Raw genomic sequence first — 23,552 nt, forward strand, 5'->3', positions numbered from 1 at the left:
AAAACCATCTGGAGACCCTTGATGACCGCTTCTATTTCACTAGTGCAGTGGTTTTCCTCAAAGAACTAACTCTTTCTTTCATTAATTCTTTGCATTGGCTTTTGTTTATCTGATTCTACACTATTGATTTCCCCAGTGTTGGATTAGTTGTCATCTGTTTCTTTTGTGTATGAGTCCTTTTTGTCCCAGACCTTTCAGGCATGCTGCTAAGTTTCTAATATGAAATCACACCACATTTTTTATTGTGTAGGCACTTAGTGCTATGAACTTGCCTCTTAGAACAGCCTTCATTGTGTTCCATAATTTTTGATATATTGTATTTTCATTTTCCTTCAATTCTAAAAAAGTCTTTAATTATTTCTTCATTTCTGTTTTGACAAATTTTTCATTCAGTAATGAGTTGTTTAGTTTCCCCAAGTTTGTAAGCATTCTGTTGTTTTGTTGTTGTTAGCATTCAGTTTTAATTCATTGTGTTAACATAGTACCCAGGGTATTGTTTCAATTTTCTTGTATCTGTTATGACTTGACCTATTATGTGGTCAGTTATGGAGAATGTACCATCAGGTGCTAATAAAGTATATTCTTTTGTGTCTGGGTGAAATGTTCTATAAATATCCATTTATCCATTTGGCTTATAAGGTCAGTTATCTCTGTCATTTTCTTGTTTAATTTTTGTTTGGTTGACCTGTCTATTGGTGACCACGAACTATTGAAGTCTACTGCTATCAGTATGTAAGGACAAATAGGTGATTAAGGCTGCAGTAATGATTCTTTTATGATCTTGGATGCCCTTGTCACTTTAGAAAATAATAGTAATAGGTTCTCTACTAGGACTTATGACCTGTCTAATCATACATTTGGAACAGTAATGTGCCAGCTATGTGTCTCATCATGTAGAGAGAGCTATAAACTTAATCAGAAATTAGTTTGTGTCTCCACAATGTCTGGGCCAGCACTGTATTAGCGGCATGTCTTATCAGTCTCGTCATTTATTTTTCTCTCAGTGTTTAGGTTGAATAGACTGTTGCTTCTTTTTCTCCTCTCAAAAGCTATGAAAACTAGTCATATAATGATGAAGCTTCTAGCCCTGTACCAGATTGATTTCTCCATGTCCTACGATTCCAGTATGTGTTATCTTCTTCCGCAATAAGGCTTTAATTGCTGAAGGGTCACCCAGAGGATTATCAATAGCTTGTAATATCTGGAGTCTGTGGAATGTCATTGTTCAACAACTCCAAAATAGCTAAGCCATTCATTCCCAGAACTGGAATTTTTATTTGCTATCCTCTGGTGTTTAGTAAGGGTATTGGTACCTCACTATAAAATGACTATATTTAAATATTTTAATATATGTATATAAATGATTTTAGGAAGCTTCTACTGTTAAGTTTTCATATGACTTTTTAAAGACAGTCTTTATTGATTACAAAAGCTAAGATAACTATCTTAATACTTGAAATAATTTTTAATATATTATTCTGATTTATTTTATCATTTTACATAGCAGAGCCCCATATTTACATTCTTTCCCATCCCTATTATGTCATAAAATTTATAAAAATAGTTATATTGCTGATGTCACATATTTTCAGTGACTTGTCTCAGAACATAGGTTAACTGTGGGCAATGATAAGCTCTCAATACATGGCTGATAAATCAATTGCTAAAAAATATGCACATCCAGAATTACCTTAGATGCCGTATATTTCTTTTAAAATAAATAATAATATTTGTCAGTTCTGTTTAATATTTCAGGTTTAGACCAATGTCCTTTCAATGATAAAATTCTACAGTTTATCATAATACAGTGTCATTATGTGCTAAATCCTATGAGGTAACACTCATTTTTCTTTAAGAAAGGCTTTAACAAAATTTAAATTTACTATATACAAATGTAAATTTTATATATACATATATTTCTAAAAATGCATTGGAGAATGTTTGAGAGCTATACAAGAGGAATACCACTCCATATGTACTTTGTAATTTACATTAGTTTCCTATTCATTACCTTTAAATATTTTAGGTTATTAAATATAAATGTCATTTAAATATTTATTTATAGCATGTGTCTGCAGGAATTGGTTAGTTAACTTCATATTAAGTTTCTGTCATTTAGTCATTGCTGAGTCATTGTTGAATATAAAAGACTTCTAATGAAACTTAAAATGCTTACAGTTACAGAGTTTGGAAGATAATTTTCTTTTCTGAACTTCAGGCTTAACACTTAGAAGAAATACTAAATGCTTTCAGGTTTGTAAATACAATTAGTGAAACATAATATGTATCTAACATGATCACAAGGGAAGCACATGCACACATAAGAAGAGCTAACCAGAAAACTGAACATCTCACAGTAAGTTCTGGCTCACCTCATGAGCTGTGAGGGAGAGACAATTGCATCCCATAGCTTCTGCTCTCAATGATAGGCAAGGGAAACGAATATCACGCACACTGAAGTATTAAATATTGATACAATGTGCGATGCCTGCCACATAACAGCTGTAGACAGATGATATTGAAATTCAGGCTACAGAATGGAGGGAGGAATAAATCATGTCTTCCTTCGCATTTGTGAAATTAAATGCTAAAAACAGCTTTGCATTTTATCTAGGACAACTGTTGTGGGATGTTTATCGGTGACTTGAGTATGCTGCTGAATGCTATGAAGAGCTGTTGCAAGCTGATGGATTGTGCCATTGTTGTAAACCCGGGATGGAGTTTAGCAGTGTTCTGCAGGGTTCATCAAAGCTAATAGTGCACAAAGAGCAAAGAAACTTTTCCTTCTAGAAATATGTGTAGTCTTTGAATTTTTTAGTGCTTTGATCTTCCTGAAGTTATGAACTATCAAATGTCTATCTAAATAGACTACATATTGCACCAACAATAAAACTTTCTTGAAGAAACACAGAAAATGTTGTCTAGCTATTTCTAGTACATTCAGGACTTGGGCACTTGCATTTCCCACTTAGTGCAGAACAGATCACAGTGGAAGATTTCTTGATGAATAATAGCAACCCTACAAATGTGTGCACACATTGGAATAGTTTGGATATGCTTTGCTTCTCTCAAAAGTCAATGTATGACAGGCTTAGTCCCCACTGTAGTGAGCACTGTGTGTGTTTATTATTGTTGAAACTTGAACAGTAGAATTTAAAAAACATAATAAGTTCTTGATGAAACAATCTTTAAAAGTGATTATGCGTTTTGGAAGTGGGTTAGACCTTGAAGGACTGAATTACCTAATAAAGGAGGTTGTTACAGAATGAGCCTATGTTTGGTATTTCTGTACTTGCTCCTGAAGGCTCTGCACTGCTCACATTATGTGATGGTATTTGCACTGTTGTGAGAAAGCCTAGTACTCTCTTTAGAGGTGGCCTCCAGAGCTTGGAGTTTAAAACCTCTGAACTTGTGGACACAATGAACATTTTCCTTTATTGTCAGCCTCATATACTTTTAGAACAACATTAAATGGAGGTTTTATATACACATATTTATACATACATATACACAAATGCATATGCACATATGGGGAAATTGTGATACACACATACATTAAAATGGTTTAAAAACATACTTATCTCAGGAGATTATTCGGAATCTCTGTCTTTTGAAAAAAGCCCAGTAATTTAGTCAGAAGTTCAGATATTGTCATCGAGGACAAATTGAAGGATGAGAAAAGTAGCCAATCTGTTATCTGTTTTCTTTTTAGATAAGAGTTTCTAGGTTACAGAAGGTTCTAGTTGAACTGTAAGAGCACACCTCAGCACACGTTTTCATTCACAAAAGAACTCGCTGTCTAAGACATAAACAATAATATCAAAATGTTCATGGTAAAGCTGAGAAACTTGAATCTTAATCTTCCTCACCACTTTTTTCTGCATCATACAGTATGGTCAGTTTTGTGGAGGCTCTCTCCTACCATCTGCATCTAAGCATCTAAGACCTAAGGCAGAGATCTGAAGTCACTCCTCATCAATTTAGAGGGCATAACAGGCTTCTAGCTTTCTGCAAAGTTCATTCTCTCCTCCTTCTTTCTTCGTCCCTTCCCTCTCCTCTGCTTCTCCTTCCAACCATCTATATTCCTCTATCTCCTGTCTCTCCCTTTCAGCCTTTCCCCTCCCTCTCTCTTTCTCTTTTTCTTTCCCCCTACTACCTTTTTCTTCTCTCCCCATTCTTCTCTCTCCTTCTATACCAGTTCCCTATCTCTCGATCTCCCTGTCTTCTCTCCACCTTTCTCTTTGGATTATTTCGTTACTGAATTACTCATATGCGGTTGTCATATGCATTTTCCAATGGATATCTACGGCCGGGATTTCTAAACCATCAAACTATTATTAGAATGAATGAAGCAATATTTTATTCATTTGTCAGATAAGCTATATCCTTGTTATATTGCCATCAGCATAACATCAAGAATTTACTAAAAATAACAAAGTGCTTGTATAAAAATGCCTCACTACTGGGTAGTTAACCAATGAATGAATTAACTACTTGTAGGACTGTTCTTCTTTCTCCATAATAACACCCACTCATTTCTTTTTCTTTAATCTAGAATCAGTCTGTGAAGGAAAACATGCAATTTCTTTCTTGCATTAACTTCTTTTTAACTCACCTGATAATATCCAGTTCTAGTCATTTCCCTACAGAAAAGTTAGATTTTCACCTATGAATGTTTCTACTATATTTTTAGAAAATTCAGAATTGCTAAAGGAAGGCATTGTTTCCTAATATTTTGGGAACATATAAAATAGAAACTATGTAGAAATTTTAGAGTTCGTGTCAACTTTTTATTGTGCAAATGCATTGATATTCACAAGTGATTCTGTTTTAAAATGGCCTCTTTAGGCTGGAGTGCCATCATTACATTATTTTTCTTTTAATCAGTGCTTATGAAATTATAGTTTTCCCATTGTATAGAATCATGTCAAACAACAGCTTCCTGTTTCGTTTTTGTTTTACTACTTAGTCGTGAAATTTTTGCATTGTTCTGCCATCAACACTTCAAAAAGATATTTGTTACATACAAACATGACATTTTCTCTGAGATTTGCTGTAAGAGATGTTCAAATTCCAGAGTATTTAGTTGAAAATGAAAAAAATCAAGAAAGTGTATTTTAAATGATTAAGTGCATTCTCTTATGCATTTGTTATTATTTATTCATCCATTTCTATGTATTGAATACTTGTTATATTCTTGAATAGTGGGTAGTGTAATAGTTATCATAGTGCTTACAAGACAGAAGCAGGTATCAACTATATATGTAAACTGTAACCTTTCAGAAATGATAACTCTAAAGCATGATCTAATGAGTACTAAAGAATACCTTTGCTGTAAGCCAGCGAAACTTTTCGTGGTGATAATATTCTAGTTTAGGTATAATATATGAGCAATGCTGGAGACCCATGGTTGCTAGAGAAAAGTATTTTAGGAAGAAATAACATTAAACCTATAAGAAATTAGAAAGTGATTATATAAAGGAATTTTCTCAGGGAGAGGTTTGCTGGAGATGTAGATTTCTACAAATTGTATTTTCCCAAAAAGGATGTCGAACTTTTCCTAAGAACACTGGGAAACAAGTAGCCAGCTGTAAACAGGCTCTAGTACTTTTATCAGTGGATTGTGGGAAACTCCATGAAAGTGCAGTATTAATGAATTTGAAAGACAAAATTGTGGTTTGAAAGTGCCTAAGGACCAAGATTAAATTAGGAAGAGGATACTACCCAAGATTAAGGTCATTTCTTTTTTCTTTTATTTCTAGGCTTATTATTCTTTTACATTACTTTATACGTATGCATTTTCATTAATTATTTCTTTTATTGAAATAGATTTTTTCCTACAATATATCCTGGTAAAGGTAATTTCTTAAGGGCAAAAGCTAATATGCTTCCAGTTGTGGCCTTAGATTAAAGTCTTCTAAGGCACAGAAGACTATTCTGTGAATATTCATCTCTTTCATTACTTTTGAAATAAAACTAGAATCAAAATTCATCTCAAAAGTGAGTTATTCAGTGTAAGCCATCTAGGAACCTTTGGGAGATGATGCCCAATAAATAGTAAAGGAAGGTTTCCCCAAGTGGCAATATGGTAGTACATTATATGTGATCCGAAGCGTATTTCTATTTCTGAGCTATTTTTCATATTCAATTTGAAAAATCTAGAATTACTTTTTCTTTCTTTATCCCACCTACCCCTTTCCTGGTTAATGCTATTTTCTTTATTAGAAAATCTGTACTTTAATCAACTCACATTAAACAGAAACTTCTAAGAGACAGTAAAAGTTCCCTGAGGAGTTCCCAAATGGGTTATCCAATGCCAAGTGGTCAATCCTGAAATCATATGCATACAATGCTATATGTACTGAGAAGGTTGTTATATATTTATGATAATAAACATACAATAATGAAATAGATACTGTAAATTTGAGAGACAGAGAATGCGTGAGAGAGAAGTAGAGAAAGTGAGGGAGAGAGCAAGGGGTGCATTGGAAGCGCTGGAGGGAAGAAAAGGAAGGGAGAAAATGATGTAAATATACATTAAGTTTGGCAGGACCAAGAACCTCCCATTTCATTAAGCCTGAGCAAGGCATTCCACCATAGGGAATTGGTTTTGAAAAGCTCACTCATGCACCAGGGATAGATTGGTCCTACTGCCAGGAGCCTCTCAGTCCAAGCTTCATCACTGTCTCTCACATATAAAGGGCCTAGTTTGGACCCATGGAGGCTTCACAACTAGAGTTCATAAGTTTCCATGAGCTTGGTTCTGCTGTTTCTGTAGATTTTCCCATCATGATCTTGACCTCCGTTTGCTTATATATTCCCTCCTCCCACTATTTGATTGGATACCCGGAGCTTGGTTGTGGATCTCTGCATCTGGTTCTATTAGTTACTGGATAAAGGCTGTATGGTGATAGTTGGAGTATTCACCAAGTTGATTACAGAGGAAAGTCAGTTAAGGCACCTCTTCACTATTGCTAGGAGTCTTAGCTGGGCTCTTCCTTGTGGATTCTTGGCAATTTCCCTAGCACCAGGTTTCTCCATAACCCCATAGTGGCTCTCTCTATCAATATCTCTCTTTCATTGCTCTCTCACTCTGCCTGTCTCCCCCCTTCACCATCTAGTTCTGTCATGTTCTTACCTCCCATCCCTTCCCTTTTACTGCATGCCCCTTACCCCAGGTTACCCAGGACATCCCATTTAATTCCCCTTCCCCAGCATTCTATGTGTCCCTCTTAGGGTCTTCCTTGTTTCTAGCTTCTCTGGAGCTACATCAGTGCTTCTAACCTCTGAGCTATCTCTCCAGTTCAGCAAATATTTTTTTAATGTTTTCTATTTCTTTATTTTTAATTCTGTTCTCTTTTTATTTCTCTACATGTGTGGCTAAAAAGTTGGTATGAACTGAGGTGATTTTTAAAGAACCCTGAAGACACCTGTAAAGTAGAAATGTAGAACAGTTCTAAAAACATTGGAGTATTAGACAAAGAATTGGCTGATAATGTGTGCTCTAAGAGTTTCTTCTTCATCTACTATCTCAGACCCTGAATGTGCTTGAGTAGCAGAAGTATTTTCCAACTGACAGGGGGAAAATAATTCTCTCTCTGTTTTCCTTAAGCAACACACTTGGAAGTGTTTTAGAGGTTATAAAAAACTGTAAAATATAAGGTAGTGTAAGGTAGTGTAGGTGCTACTGTTAATCATTTGCTTCACTGATTCTTTCTGTGTCGTGAGGTGAATAAAGCTAATAAACAAGCATGCTTATTCTATACAGACATTCTGTTCTGTCTGTATGCCAGGATATGTCAGCTGGGATGGCTTGAAACAGAGAGACTGCTATGATTTGGCTGCTCTGATGTCCCTTATGGCTTCTCTCTCAATCTTCGTTGAACAAGCAACTGTCCCCAAATTCTTGAATGCATATATATATATATATATATATATATATATATGTGTGTGTGTGTGTGTGTGTGTGTGTGTGTGTGTGTGTGTGTGTGTGTATTATGTTACATATAAATAATTTATATATTCAGAGAAAGGAGGTTAGAAGTTTTTAATCACAGTTACCTTTGGATTAAATTCATTTGACAAAAAGAATAGAAATAACAATTAATTATTAGAGCGAGGTAGACCTTCATTTATTAAATGAACTGGAGTGTTGTCTGATCATTTTTCTTTGGAATGGGTTACTCTTTCAATTGAGAGGGCTGTGTGCAGCATGCTGCTGACATGCTTTAAAAACCTATGTGAAAGTTTTCTTATAACGCAAGAAGTATATGATATGAATCATGAAGGCATACATATTTCCATTAAGGGCAAGAGCTTATTCATCTCTGTGTGCGCTTCCCCATGTTTGTTTGTTTTGAGATGAACACAGGCAAGAGAGTCTTGGTTTATCCTCCAGTACAGCTTGACAGGGCCCTGACACTGTTCATTTTCTCCCTGTGTCTTTTGTGGAGTATTGAGACTCTGGTTGTGTCCTGTCACTCAATAGGTTGAGCACGATTGCTAATTTCTTGTCAGACTGCGCCATTGTGATTTGCATTCCAAATCAGAGTGCAGATCCCCATTACAACATGCTCCCCTGTTATCGAGAATCCCTTCGTTCTTTTTCTCACCCCCTGTCCCCAATAATCACCCTTAGAATTTCTCCTTTCACAAGTTCCCCACCTGGAATCAGCAGCTTCTCTGGACTGAACCAATAATATTTTACAAAGACATCAATAGATTATTTATTCTCTTTTTATTCTGTAAAAATCATATGCCAGTAAATAAAATACTTAATAAAACAAAAGGTTTATATTTATTCGTTTAAAAGCCGTGTCTTTATTCCTTCTTGATTCTGAAATATGCGAGCTTAAAGGTCCTTTCTTAATAATAACCTTTAACAGACCAGCCTTGAGATAGTCTAATTGCATCCCTCCTTGGCATCTTTAAATCAAATTAACTAGACACTTCGTGAGGAGGTAAAAGGAAAGGGCATTTTTGCAATGAATCTGACTGGGTGAGAAGAAACTGCTGCAGCAGAAAGACACGACGAGAATCTGGGCTTTCCCACTGTGGTAGCAAAGGGGGGAATTATGGGTTGGTGGTCCGCTTCATGTTAGGAGGACACCCCTCCATCTGTTCACAGTTCAGCGTGCTTCCAATTTAAAGCCGAGATTTCGACACAAACCTCAATTTCTTTCCCCCATTTTAAATGCAAAGCAAGGCTTATGAATCATAGTGTCTCTGCTCCTAGAATTAATACCACTCTCCACACCCCCTCCCCAAATTATCCGGCTGTTTGTTTGAGTACCTGCTTGCTGTGGCACACAATGGGCAGCTTTGAGAAGAAAAATTGATAATCTTCACGGAAGAGTAATTTGAATGAAATTACACTTGACAGCCAGTCTCCAAGCAAACAAGAGGCGCGAGGGAGCCTCAGCTAAGCTCTAAGGACTTGCCCAAGCCACTGCTGCTGGAGCTGCCCAGGGGGAAAAAGCACTCGCTTTCTCAACATCTAATTGAGCTTTTGACTAATTCCGTGCGCCAGATTCTCCCGAAGAAAGGTAGCCATGGAAGAGAATATGGAAGAAGGACAGACACAAAAAGGTACTGTGCTTTTAAAAGGGTTTATTTGTAATTAAGTGATCGCTTTGCGTTTTCCTTGTTTGCTTTAGACACTTGCCAGGAAGGCTAATGAATCTTTTTCTTTTGGAAGGCATTTTTTCCCCTTCCTTTTCCCTATGCTCTTGACTTGCTATAATGTCTGCTATGATCGCTGTTGTTTGAAAATCTTGTATAAGTATCTAAGTGCGTACCCGGGCATTAATGATAAGAAGAGTGCGGTATGGTGAACTATTCCTTAGTCTAGTCTTTGTTAGACTTCATTTATTTCATGTTTTCCTGTTTGTCAAGCTCAGTTCAGATATTACAGATTTGAGCCACAAGCAAAATTGGTGCACAAGTTGCAGTTAAAAATTCGATGATGTAACCATTATCAATACCTTTGCACAACCGACTGATAGAACAAAGAACAAGAGCATTTAGTATAATTTGGTTAGTACTCATTTAAATTACTTCATTTCATGGATATAGTGTTATTTTAATAAATAAGGAGCAAAAGTTCATGGATTTGGGGGGTTATTTAGTGATATTAGTTTTTCCTTTCTGTATGGCTGACTATAATCGACTTATGGGTAATATATGTTAAATTTCAGATGCATTTTAAAGCTTTGTAGTCATATCTAGGTATATGGGGCAAAATGTTTTTTTCTATTAAAATTGGTTAAATACTGCCCATTTCAAATGATTCAAGAAGCTTCTAAATGTTTTTAGACATCAACTGGGGTTTCATGGGGAATTGGTTTTACCCCAGTAGAGGCAGCGTTTGCTCTCACGTCTGTGCACAGGATTATGTAATGTTAGAGAAAACACTCTTGTTTTCTTAAGAATAAAAGAATAAAAATACATAATACATATAAAGAAAATAGTTAAGAGAACTACTGGAAAAGATACAATTCCAAGCATGATTTTTGAAGGTATATAACTATTTTTTTGTTGTAAAACTGTATTTTTAAATGATATCATTGGTAGGTTAGGGTGCAGTAAAGGCTTTTTCGTATGTTGTAATGTTCTAGTATGCTGGTCCTCTTCTGTAAGTATACACACACACACACACACAGAAACACACATACACTCACACATACAAACACACATGCACGGACGTATACAAACACACAAATGGGTATAGATGCTATATCCACTTGCATTCACAACTAAGTATGTAAATGTTTGTTATATGCAATAAAGATAATGGAGATCTCCAAAATTTATGCTTTCCTTGTTAATGACACATTTAAAGAGAATAAAAAAAATCAGCATGACTATAACATGAGCTTTTAAAAATAAAAGTATTTACATCTTTATCTTTTGGATAAATAATTTAAGGGTTCATTAGAGATTTTAAAGCATAAGGTTTTTTTTTTCTTTAGCACTTTCTGTCCTATTCTATACTAAACATTTCAATGGACTGCTTCATTTTATCAATAAATCTCTTATTCTTATGTATTTTTTACTTTACACGGTTATATTCTTCATAAACAAAAATAAAACAGGTCAATCATTTTAAGTAGATGATTGACACCCATTACACTAAATAAAACTGTAAGTTAAATTATGGACCATGGTAACAGGTTGAATGTTTTGCAGCAAGCAACGGTTGAGGCAGGCACAAGAAAAATGATGTAATGATTTTATGATGGTTCCCGTTCTCAGGCAATACTGAAAATCCTTCCTGGAGGGGAGGCAGTAGTGCACCGACAGGACAGTCTGTCACAGTGGGTGTCTCAGCACTAACCTAGGCACAAGTCAATCAGCAACAGTGAAGGAAAACAATGCAATAAAAACATCTTCATGGCTGTCTATAAGTACATGAAGGTTCTAGGTAAAATATCTACGGATTGACTTGTTGAATAATTAGGGAAAAGATCTCATTTTCTTCCCTCCTGAGCAGCCTGTTTCCCTCAGCTATACCCATGACACTTTTTAACAGGTTGGATGTTGACATTTACATAATCTCTCCAGGAATGGGGAAGGGGAATTGTAAATTTTGCATTGATCAATGTAAAAAAAAAAAACAACTACGTGATAAGCAGATAAAATCATTGGAAATGTTTAAGAGTTCAGGTAGACAGAGGTAATGATCCCTCCACTCTAGAGGAAGGCAGCAGTTTATGTTCCCTCTGGTCCTATTTTCTTAAATGGCGTAGAATTTTCAACACAAATTCTGATACCAGCATTCTCTTCTAGTTGAAAGATGTTTTCCAGTCCTTCTTATAATTTAATGCCTTTTATTGTACTTAATGATATTGCTTCTTGACCAGGCTATAAACCACAGATAAACCTGATTATATTAAATAGAGAAGCAATACAGCAAATGAACACTTGAATTAAATCGCAGAGTGTGGTAACAGGTTAAATGTGTCTGAGCGAGCCTTAGCAGCTGCAGATAGCAAGAAAAGTGATGTCATTATTTGCGATCCTATTTTCCTCCAGCAACTTTGAAAACTGTTCTCCTGCAGGGGAAGCAGCAACAACTATATTTTTGATATAAACAAGAATGATTTGCTTTAGTATTTGCTTATAACACCTTTTACATTCCCCTAGATTGTGAAATTGAATCCAACAGTTTAATTGATTATAGCAGAAACGCATGTGTAGTTGATGCTTAAGGAATAACAAGGATCCTCTATAAGAAATACGTTTTTCTTTATATTTATACGTTCCTTCCCACGTCAGGAAAAGCCAATCAAGAATGAACAATGATGATTTCTATGCTGATGACTATTCAGGTCAGGAGGCTGAATAATGTAAGAGTACGAATGGCTTTGGCAGACATTCTGTTCCACGAGTCCATGCTTGGTTACAGTTCTAACAAGGAATTCATTAATCTGTTGCTCCTTCCTTTTCTTAGCCTTCACTGATAGCACCTCGTCGCTCTGAAGGGATTCTAATGTTTTTAAAATGTCATTTTTGTAGAACATGCTCTCTAAATGAAATCCAGTTCTTTAAACATGTGTTTAACCAGAGAAGCAGTATTCTAGAACTACATGGGGAAGCATAGCAGTAGACTATTTTGTACTTTGCCTTTGGGTATGGCTATAATAAACTAACATAATTGCCATCAATGCCAAAATGGTGGCCTTGTCATGGCATCAAACACTTCTGGTTTTACAAAGATGTTGAATAAAGGTTGAAAATGTTTTTATGACTATTTAAAAGACATAATCATATCCTTCTTATGTATAACTAAGTTTGTATAATTTCTGTTATTTATGATCAACTATAGTCTGGTGTATAAGTATGCATGCTAATTAACCACTGCAGTCCCAAACTGTTGAATGGGAAATTTCAGAAATAAACAATATAAGCTTTCATTTTCCTGTTGTTCTGGGAGTATCAGGAAATTATCTTAATCCCTCCTGCCCAGAGTATGAATCTCCCTTTGTTCAGCGTATACACGCTGTATGTATCACAAACCTACAAGTCATCCTCTGGATTTGCAGACTAGCTATTGAATATTGGATATTGGTCATCACAGTATCAGTGTGCTTGTATCCAAGCAACCCTTGCTTTGCTTAATAATCTCAAAAATTAAAGGAATAATGCAGGCAATCCATACAAGCCAAAGAAATCTGTTAAGGGCATCTTTAAAGTGAAAGGTGAAGACTCTTAACATCTTTCAGTGTTGCTAAGATTGATGATAATGTATCGTCATCCACGTACAAAATCTGTGAGAGTTTTGCTGTCAGCTCTCACATAAAAAGTCTTAGTTTCAGTGCATGCTAAGTTCTTAGCCTTTTATTCCACTCCATCTCATTAAACAGACATTGTATCATTTCACATTGTTATATGGAGAAGAATTGAGTATAGTCCACTAAGCTAGTCTTAGAGACTCACACAAAGAGAAACACTGAATTCCCACAAATTTTAATGAAAGATATAAATTGTAAATTATATTAATAGTTTTCTGAGTTTTTATTGTTTTTATCCTCTTAATGTTCCTTGTTTATTTGTTACTTTTTTTCTAAATATAAGGTTCACTACTGTCCATGATGTCAGATTCTGCTGGAGATATTAGAATATATACACCTTGGATAAGAGGGGCTACTAGGTTGGGGAGATGGTCAGAGCACATGCTGTGCCAGGAGTCCTTTGCATCCACATAAAAGCCAAGCATGGCATTCACTCCTTTAACCAAAGTATTATGAGGCAGAGACAGGCAGATCCAGAATCTCCCTTGCAACACTGAACTTCAAGTTCAGGGACACTCTGTCTAAAAGGAATATGGCAGAGAGTGATAGAGCAACCTACCTGTCGCCATTCACACACATGTGCATTTTCCATATATATGCATACATGTGCACACCACACACACACACACACATCAGGACCACCACACAGAGAAACACACACACACACAATTAAAAGGGGATACTGAACATATTTTTTATTTTATAAACATCCATTTATGTCTGAGTCATTTTGTCAATTCCTAATAGGAAAATGCACAAGAAGTTAAAGCATTTCTAATAATCACTGAACTAGTGGGTACACATTTAGGTACATGGATAACTGGATAACTCTTAGCTCGTAAACAATTTCTGTCACGACATTACTGAATTAGGAGGACTTTACAGAGGAAGTCTGATGAGACAGTGGGTAGAGGAAATGATGCACACAGAAGGCAGCAGTCACAATATTGTTCTCCATGTTTTCCTATTGTAAAGTGTCTGTGGCTCATGAATCTGTGTCTCCAACTTTCAAGACGAGCCAATCACCCACAGACTTCCTATTCAACTCTGATGCCTGCTCTGCCTTCTCAACGGCAATAATCTTGGGTAACCTCCAAATACTGTATCACTAGTAGACATAAAAGGTCAAATTAAATATAAATGAAGTACAGTTTCCCCACTTCAGTTCCATCATACACCCATTCTTTTGAATTTGTGTTTATTGATTTTATTGAGCTATACATTGTTCTCTCCTCCTCCCTTTCCCTTCCCTCCCCTTCAACCCTCTCCCATAGTCTCCATGTTCCCAATTTACTCAAGAGATCTTGACTTTTTCTACTTCCCATGTAGATTAGATCCTTGTATGTTTCTCTTAGAGTCATTGTTGTCTAGGTTTTCTGGGATTGTGATTTGTAGGCTGATTTTCTTTGCTTTATGTTTAAAAACCATTTATGAGTGAGTATATTTGATAATTGTCTTTCTGGGCCTGAGTTACCTCTCTCCATTTATTTGCCTGCAAATTTCAAGATGTCATTACTTTTTTCTGCTGTGTAGTACTCCATTTTGTAAATGTACCACATTTTCCTTATCCTTATCTTCAGTTGAGGGGCATTTAGGTTGTTTCCAGGTCCTGGCCATGACAAACAATGCTTCTGTGAACATAGTTGAACACATGTCCTTGTGGTATGATTGAGCATCCTTTGGATATATACCCAAACGTCATATGGCTGGGTCTTGAGGAAGGTTGTTTTTTAATTTTCTGAGAAATTGCTAATAAAAAAATGGAGTACAGACCTAAGCAGGGAATTCTCAACGGAGGAATCTAAAATGGCTGACAGACATTTAAGGAAATGCTCGACATCCTTAGTCCTTAGTCATCAGAGAAATGCAAATCAAAACAACTCTGAATTTCTATCTTTTTTTTGAGTTTTTTTTTATTGAGAAAAGGAAAAAAAACAAGTTTCTGCCTCCTCCCAGCCTCCCATTTCCATTCCCCTCCTCCCACCCTTCTTCCCCTCCTCCCACCCTTCTCCAACTCCCCCTAATCCTCTCCCCCTCCCTCTCCAGTCCAAAGAGCAGTCAGGGTTTCCTGCCCTGTGGAAAGTCCAAGGTCCTCCCCCCTCCGTCCATATCTAGGAAGGTGAACATCCAAACTGGCTAGGCTCCCACAAAGCCCGCACATTAAGTAGAATCAAAACACCGTGCCATTGTCCTTGGCTTCTCATCAGCCCTCATTATGGCCAAGATCAAAAACACTGATGACAACTTATGCTGCAGAGGTTGAGGGATAAAGGGAACACTTCTGCACTGCTGGTGGAATGCAAGTTGGTACAGCCCCTTTGGATGTCCGTGTGGTGATTTCTCATACACCATTCTTATTTCTTCTCTCAACCCAACATTATCAACTAATGTATCATGTCAGCATACTCTTAACATCTATAAGTCAGCAACATATACATGGAAGAACAGTGTCCAAGTTCTTTTGATTCATTTTCAATACTAGTATTTCTTAACCTCATAATTAAGAATAATATAACTATTTTGTTTTTAATTTTCATTATTGCCCCTGATACAGTTCTCCTTTAGCTGCATGTCTTGCTATCCAAGACAAAGACCATGCAGTTGCTCTTGCCAAACTCATGCTTGGTTAAGTCATTACCTTGTTCAGGTGTTGTGTTTTCTTGGTGAGAAGTTAGTAAACAACTGTTCCCCCCAGATAGAACCACAAAGACAAACCAAAGAACGTATAGGGTTAACTTCAGGAATATAAGAGAAAGGTTACTTACCAAAGTGTATATGACACCAATGTAGCCACAACATTAAAAATATACACTTGCATTTGATATGCAATGTCATAATTATGTTCTGCATTATACATGCAGATATACCTGAAATTAAAAGTTAGTCTGTATAGAAAAGTTATATATATCATATATAGGCTGACTGAAAGTCTTTGAAATATTTGTAAAAGGGTTATTTTTTTAATTGAAAGGTGGTTTTTCAAAATTCCTGATGGGAAGATTTATGAAAAGGGAAGGCAAACTTGGCTTTATCATACTAGAAAATGCTAGCAGGCATAATTGCCTAGTGATTTCAGAAACACACATTAGCCTAAGGACTTAACATAAATTAACTCATTGACTCTTCACAGTAACCTTAATTGGTACTTATATTAAGGAAACTAAAAATCAAATAGGTTAATTAACTAAACCCAACTCACACAGTAGACAGTAGTACCAAAGTGGGGTTCAATACCATCACAGCTGAGACCAGAATTTGAGCTTTTAAATATACCCTGCTTCATATTATGTGTTAATAATAATTGTCTATTTGTTGCATGCTCCCCATAGTGACTACTACTTCACATAAGGGTCAATAATTGCCTATCTTTCTCATTTCTTCTATAGTGATTGCTTGAACCACACACTTCTAGCAGATGCATTGGCCATGTTCTGGAATTTATAACTACATTTCTTATTCTTCATTTTTGCTTCACAAGGCAAAAGAAATTGATATGAACCACCAACCTACCACAAGAAAGCCATAACCGTTGTCTGAAAAGATAAGCTGGGTCAATTTAGCTCTCATTTTGCGACCCAGAAAACAATGGTTTGGTTCATTTCTTGATTTCTTCACATATTTTCATAACTGTTGTTCATCCTCAGCAAAACCAAGCCAGCCTCTATTTGATATCATAAAATCAGCTCAAATTGAAACAAAGACCTACATTAATCAAGGTATTTTCTGTATAAAGTCTGTAAAGAATATATTTAGTTTCATTTTGTGAGTGATAGTTAACTAAATGTATTCCTTGTAAATGTTTAAATTGAATCTTCTTTTTAGCACATACTTGATACTTTGAATTATTTCCCTCCTTCGTCTTTTAGCTTCATAAACTGAATAGTATATTCACAGCCACACAAAAATAACAGTGCTTACAAATAAACATTGATGGTATAAAACTTTTTTAATTATTGAAAATAATTAGAATATATTATAGAACAGTCAAATATGACTTTTATATTATTGAATTTAGAATTGTTAATATGTTGAATTATTTACTCTGTTAAATGTAAAGTAACAAACCAGCCAAAAAAAATTTGAGTTATTAATAAGATGTTGGATTTAGTTATCACCCCTTTCTTTTTCAATGTTGACCACTCATAGACTTATTTAAAATGGAACTGTTTTTGTTTACCTAATGGGTAACCTTCATCTGAAAAAATACTGTCACAAATCATCGTTTTACCTATCATCTCAGTATTTGGTTAACAAACCTCCAAAGTCCATCAAAATGCATGTCTTATGAAACATATAAAAAATCTGTCCTGCAATTTGATGCACCTGTTTTTACTAGTATAATGGGCCCAACCAGGAATGTCCTTTGTCTAAAAAAGTATTTTTATCCTTTCCGTCTATCAAATGCTACTCTAAGATAATGCTTAGTTGAAGAAATTAGAAGTACTATTGGTTTAATAGTAACTCCCAGAGCATGTTCATTCTTATAGTTATGCAGGCTGTTTTCATTTAGATATAATATTTTTTAAAATTTTGTGCTCTAAAATTTTGCTGCTTGAATGAATAGCTAAGCTTTTTCTACCTGTGTTACCTCTAATGTCTCAGTTCTAAGATACTTATTGACAGGTTTTCAATTGTTAGGAGGGTAGGTGCAGAATTGTTATAAATGCATATCCAGTTCAGCAAAATGAGTGTCTACTCACTCGTTCAAGTGAAAGGTATCAACATTACTGCATTAACTGCTTAAAGTTGGACTTAAGTATTTAAGCAGTTATGATAAGACAGCGTGAAAGACTGAAGTAATTAAAGTGGTGTGTCTTAGAAATTAATTATTCCTCCATTGTCCAGAAGACAATAGCCCATAGTGGATTCCTAACTTAAAGAACATATCTAGGATGTCAGTTTTGGCTTCCCTTTCTCCACATCTCTCATTCCTAGCCACTCCCTGCCTAAACACATGCTTCCCAGTTTTCTAAATAAGGAATGTTTTCATGCATAGAAAGCAGAAAGCCCAAATTATTTTCAAAAAACTCACTTTGGCTAGCATCCTTGCTAACAGGTGCCACAAGTATAGATTCCTGACATTACAAAATAGATTCTTGCTTTCCCACTTGTTCTCAAGTTGAGCAGGGAATTTCGTTTTGTATAATCTTATCTGAACCAAATATCCTTTTTTGCTTGTAAACCAAGAAAGACAGATGATAGCTGGCTAATTTTTCTCTAATTGTGAGTAGAAAGTTAAACTTTGCTCTTAGCATAAAACCAGTCTGTTATAGGAGACCATTTATGGAATTCACTGAGGTGTAACTTATAATATTACAAATCTGAGAACCCAAAACAAAGGGAGGGGGACTATTGGCTTTATTGTCAAGTATTCCTTTAGAAATAAAAATTTTCAACATATTAAAGCATTGGATGCTGTTATAACCAGATTACTTACCAAAACACATGTAAGATATGATTAATCTTTAGAATGTTTAACTGACCAAAATAGAGGGCCACGATGGGTTCTCTGCAAGAGAAGGATGGCACATACATACGTACCACTCATCTTGCCTTCTGTTTTGGATTATTCACTCATTTTCACTTTCAGAATTCAACATTTTCAGAGTTAGTTTTATAATTTTGTTTTCATTGTGTGTTATTTTACTGCATTAAATTTAATCATGAACAACTGGAACTATGGAAGTTTCTGCACATCAAGGTTTTCTAATCAAATTCATTTTCCACTTCTTTGTTCCTGTCTTCATAATGCTCTTTTCCTCAAGCAAGTACTGAAAAAAAAAAAAAACACATCACTTTCTGGAGTTGTCCTAACAGCTGTTTTCTAAATGTTTAACATTTAATACAGAGACTGTCTTATTATTCATACTCTTATGTATAAGTGTTATTTTTTCTGCTGTTTTGAAGTACAAACTACTTAAAGGTAAGAATTCTATTTCTTTTTGCGTCTAACTGACAAAGCATGTCCCTTCATATCTGCTGATGAAAATATGATAATAGATGACAGAGAAGAGAAAGAACATGGAGTAAAGAAGAGAAGTGGATGAAGATAATGTCAAACAATCAAGAAGATAGAGCACATCTCTTCCCAGACACAGTTCTTACAAAGTAGCTAAAGACTTAGGAGAATTCTGCTTTGACTCCATTTTATGCAATTAGATTTGAACTAAAATAATCTCCTATTCTTCAACCTGATAATATTCAGCAGCTTGATAGCAGCTTTCAGCAGACTGAATAGTTTTTTTCCTTTTTTGTTATTAAAGAAGCCACATATTTTTAGCACCTCAAGTCTAGCAATTAAGTAAAACACATTGAATTGTCAAGTTCTTCAGATAGCTACAAAAATTTAGAACGAAAGGTAGATCTTAAAACATTTTTATAATGTTGATTAAGGAACAATAGAACAACAATTTAAACATTTTGCTGTTCATGGGCTTTCTTTGTTCATTACTCTGTTGATGAAAGGAATCAAAATTGTAGAAATACCATATTAAATTAGCTAGGACAGCTTTAAGATAAGAGTTTCATTGAATATTTCTAATGAATCAATTTCTGGGGGAATAAGCTCCAAAAATAGCATGTCAACAACATAATTTTTCTTCTTTTATGTCTGATCTAAATTTCATGTTTCATTATTTCAATTTCTAGAATTAACTGCTGTTTTAAATCAAATAAAAGGTCTTATGAAATCATAACAATTAATTTCATGTCAATTATGAGTTAAGATTATTTATTTAGTACATTTTAATGTTTATCTTTTTTCCCTCTCATTTTTGGTAACTAATATTTTGTTTCAGTAATTACAAATGTGCACATTTAGAACCAGTGAAATCACTACTGTGTAAAGTTGAAAATGAAATCTTGAAAAGTCAAAATAGCTTTATAATTTAGATGTCAGTTATATGTTAAAGTAAAAAATAGATACTCTTTGGAAAATGTTTATTAGTATAAAACTATTTTTAATAGAGATTTGCTAAAACAGCAGATAAGAACTTAATCATAAAAGAAGTGCCACTTATTACTGATATTTGTGTCTACCACAAAGAAATAATAGGAGTTATTAATTTGTGTCTATGTATCTCTTTCATAAAAATACTTAATAATATCTACATCAAAACTATGGCTTATTTTATTTGATTATTTAAAATATTTTTTCATGGAAAGTTGTATAAATGTTTATGTCCTATTTAAATTTTATATCACCAATATAATATTTGGTCTTAACTTAGGTACTCCATTTTCTTTCAAATTCTGCAGTTATGAAAACACCAGTACAACATGGGGTTACTGAGTTAGTTTTAGACAACTAATTCTCTAAATATGTATTCAGCAAAGTAAGGGGAGAACTTTTAATGTATAATGTTATAGAATTTATGTGTTACTTATCTCCTTAGATTGAAAAACTCATAACCATTTCTCACTCTCTATCTCTGTCAGATGCTATTGCACCCAAATCACATTGGCTCAGAATTAAAAACTGAATAAATTTTTAACCCAAAGTCAAATTGTATACATTTTTGTAGAGTGCTGGTGATTGTAAGGGTCTAGTAGGGCATACCGACTGAAGCTTCCTAGAGTAACTGACCAAGAGTTTGATGAGAACTGCCATGAAGTTCAGGTGCAGCAGAAGACCACTGAAGTATGCTTCAGGGAGAATATTGTTATTCATTCACAAAATGAACAGTGAAAATATAAAGAGGATATTATTCTTCTATATTTTATTCACTGTATATCAGAGCATTGAAATATTTGAGTTGTTTATTTTAACTTCCCTATGGCAAACATTTGCAATTGCCTTCTTTTTTGGTTTTCATGTGAAATGAAACTTAGGACATGCTAGACAAAAATCTGAATATTTCTTTCTGTTCTGGGATGAAAATGCATTTTGCATATCCTCTGGGAAAATTGTTTGCATGAGCAAACTCACTGCACTGCAAAGAGGAGGTAAGAATGTCTGTGTATGTGTTCTTCAGAGATTTTAGCCTATACATGTTTTTATTGGGTATTTGTCTTGGTTTAGTATCAGGGTGATACTGGCTTCAAGGAAAGAGTTGGGAAGGGTTCCTTCATTTTTGATTTTATGTAATAATTTCAGGAATTTTACAGTTAGTTTTTCTTTCAAAACTTGGTGGAATTCGACATTGAATCTATCTGATCTCAGGGCTTAGTTTTTAGTTAGTATGTTTTAAATTACTGTTTCTATCTCAATATATGAGTTTATTTAAATTTTTTATTTCATCTTGATTTAGTATTTTTGTATCAAACATAGCTAAAAATTCCTTCATTTCTTTTAGACTTTCCAATTTCATGGAATATAATTTTTTTAAAAGAATGTCCTAATAGTCTCTAAATTTCTTTGGTGTCTGTTGTAATGTCTCATTTTTCATCTCTGTTTTTATTAATTAGGTTCCTCTCCCTTTTTTGTTTATTTGCTAAAAGCTTTGTCAGTTTTGCTAATATTTTAAAAAACTAGTCAACTCTTTGTATAATTAATTCTTTATAATAGGCCAAAAAGAAATAAAATCTTTATATTTAGCTAGAGGCGATATTGGCTCAGTAGAAGAACTCATTCAAGTTGAAGAACTGAGTGTGAAACTAAGAATTGCAAAAATCAAACTTTCTCACTCCGAATGTTAGTAAGAGTTTTTTGCCTCCCATTCTTCTAAAAAAATTCAAAATTTTATTTCTCTTTATGATTTTGGAAGCATGGATTTTTCTAAATATACAAGGCAGCTGGCAACATGTCACTCTATTTTTAATTATTGTTTAGTCCAATATATACTCCTTAAGTTTTATTCATTCTACAGCACAACTTTTATGCTGTGTTATTTGGAAAAAATGTTGCTTTTTAATTTTTTAGCAAGTGTAAAGTAAAAAACAAAATAATAAGTAAATAGTCACCTATCTAGCCACAAGATCTTAGCCTCAAATCTTTATCTGTTCGGATTCCTTTTATCTCACTCTCTTTCATTAATCATATATTTACGTTTTTAAAAGAATTCCATACAATGTATTCTAATAATATTCACCCTCACTCACTCAACTTCTCCCAGATCCTCCACCTTTTCCCACTCAACTCTGTGTCTGCTTTTTGTTTTTTCTGAACTCCAGTCCAATTTATACTGTCCAAATATTCTTGCCTAGTGGTATTCCACTAGAGCTTGGTTGGCAACCAGGGGCCAGACCCTTAAAGAAAACCACTCTTGGCAGTTATCAATTGCCAACAGCCCCCCGTCTCAGGGTTTGCCCTCTTCATGCTGGATTTGTTCTGCCTTGATCTTAAACAGATCTTGTGTGTGTTATCACAATCGCTTTGAGTACATATGTGCAATTTCCCTATCTTGTCTAAAACACTGCTTGTAATCATCTACCACCATGTTCTTACAATCATTCTGCTCCATTTTCCTCCTGGAGGAAAGGAACTTGATAGAGCTGTCACATTCAGAACTGAGCCTTCCACAATGCTTTTTTCTCTTCTAAACAGTTCGGTATGGGTTTCTGTGTTACTTGTCATCTAGTACAAAAAGAAGCTTCTCGTATAAAATTTGGGAGATGCAATAAACTAATGCAATTACTCAAGACATGTTAAAAAAATTAGTATTTTGATTTTTACATGTTCTATTAGGTAACTTCAGCAATCAGGCCTTTTTTATTTATCCTTTTTATATTTAGAACAAAAATGACAAAAGTAGAGTATTATTATTTTTAAATAAATGAATGGAATGTAGTTAAGACATCTGCATTTAGGATTATTATAAATGTAAATTAATATCCATCAAATGATTTAGTATTACCCTTTGACAAATAAGGACAAGTATTATTTTCTAAATTGTTAGAAGTGAATAGTATATAATTGAAAACGTATTATTACTACTCACATTTTTCAATAAATGTTTGTGACACTGAGATCCATTTATCCCTATTAATTCAATAAGTATATTCAGCACTCTCATTGGAAGGGGTAGGTCTCATATTCTAGTCATTAGTCTTACATATTTTGGTGGAATGTTAGAGTATATTTTTTGATTCATCGTCTCCAAACCTCTAGTTAGTATTTCAGTTGTTAAGGGTTAGGGCTTAAAACTTTTCACTTCTAGCTCTTTGTAGGTGATGCTATAGTTGTTATTTCTTATATCACACTTAGAGAATTGATAACAGTTCTAAGAAATTTTGCAGCAGACATTTTAAATTTATATTTGAACACAAAATAATGTATTTTAAAACTTAAGTTTTGAGGGAAATACATAGTCCGATATTTAA

The 23,552-nt window shown here is 34.5% G+C and overlaps 1 protein-coding gene across 2 annotated transcripts in view; it reads left to right on the plus strand.

Moving 5' to 3' along the window:
• Nucleotides 1-23,552, plus strand: part of Gpm6a (glycoprotein M6A) — a 232,514-nt gene that overhangs the window by 121,985 nt on the left and 86,977 nt on the right. The window contains exon 1 of one of the 2 annotated variants that reach the window (XM_075986784.1): nucleotides 8,823-9,588. The exons of the other annotated variant lie outside the window; for it this stretch is intronic. Within the exon in view, the coding sequence (XP_075842899.1) occupies nucleotides 9,552-9,588 (37 nt within the window). The 5' untranslated portion in view covers nucleotides 8,823-9,551. Of the gene's footprint in view, nucleotides 1-8,822; nucleotides 9,589-23,552 lie in introns of those variants that run through there. 2 annotated transcript variants of the gene reach the window in all.

This window comes from Microtus pennsylvanicus, chromosome 9 (assembly GCF_037038515.1).
Source record: "Microtus pennsylvanicus isolate mMicPen1 chromosome 9, mMicPen1.hap1, whole genome shotgun sequence".
Lineage (NCBI taxonomy): Eukaryota > Metazoa > Chordata > Mammalia > Rodentia > Cricetidae > Microtus > Microtus pennsylvanicus.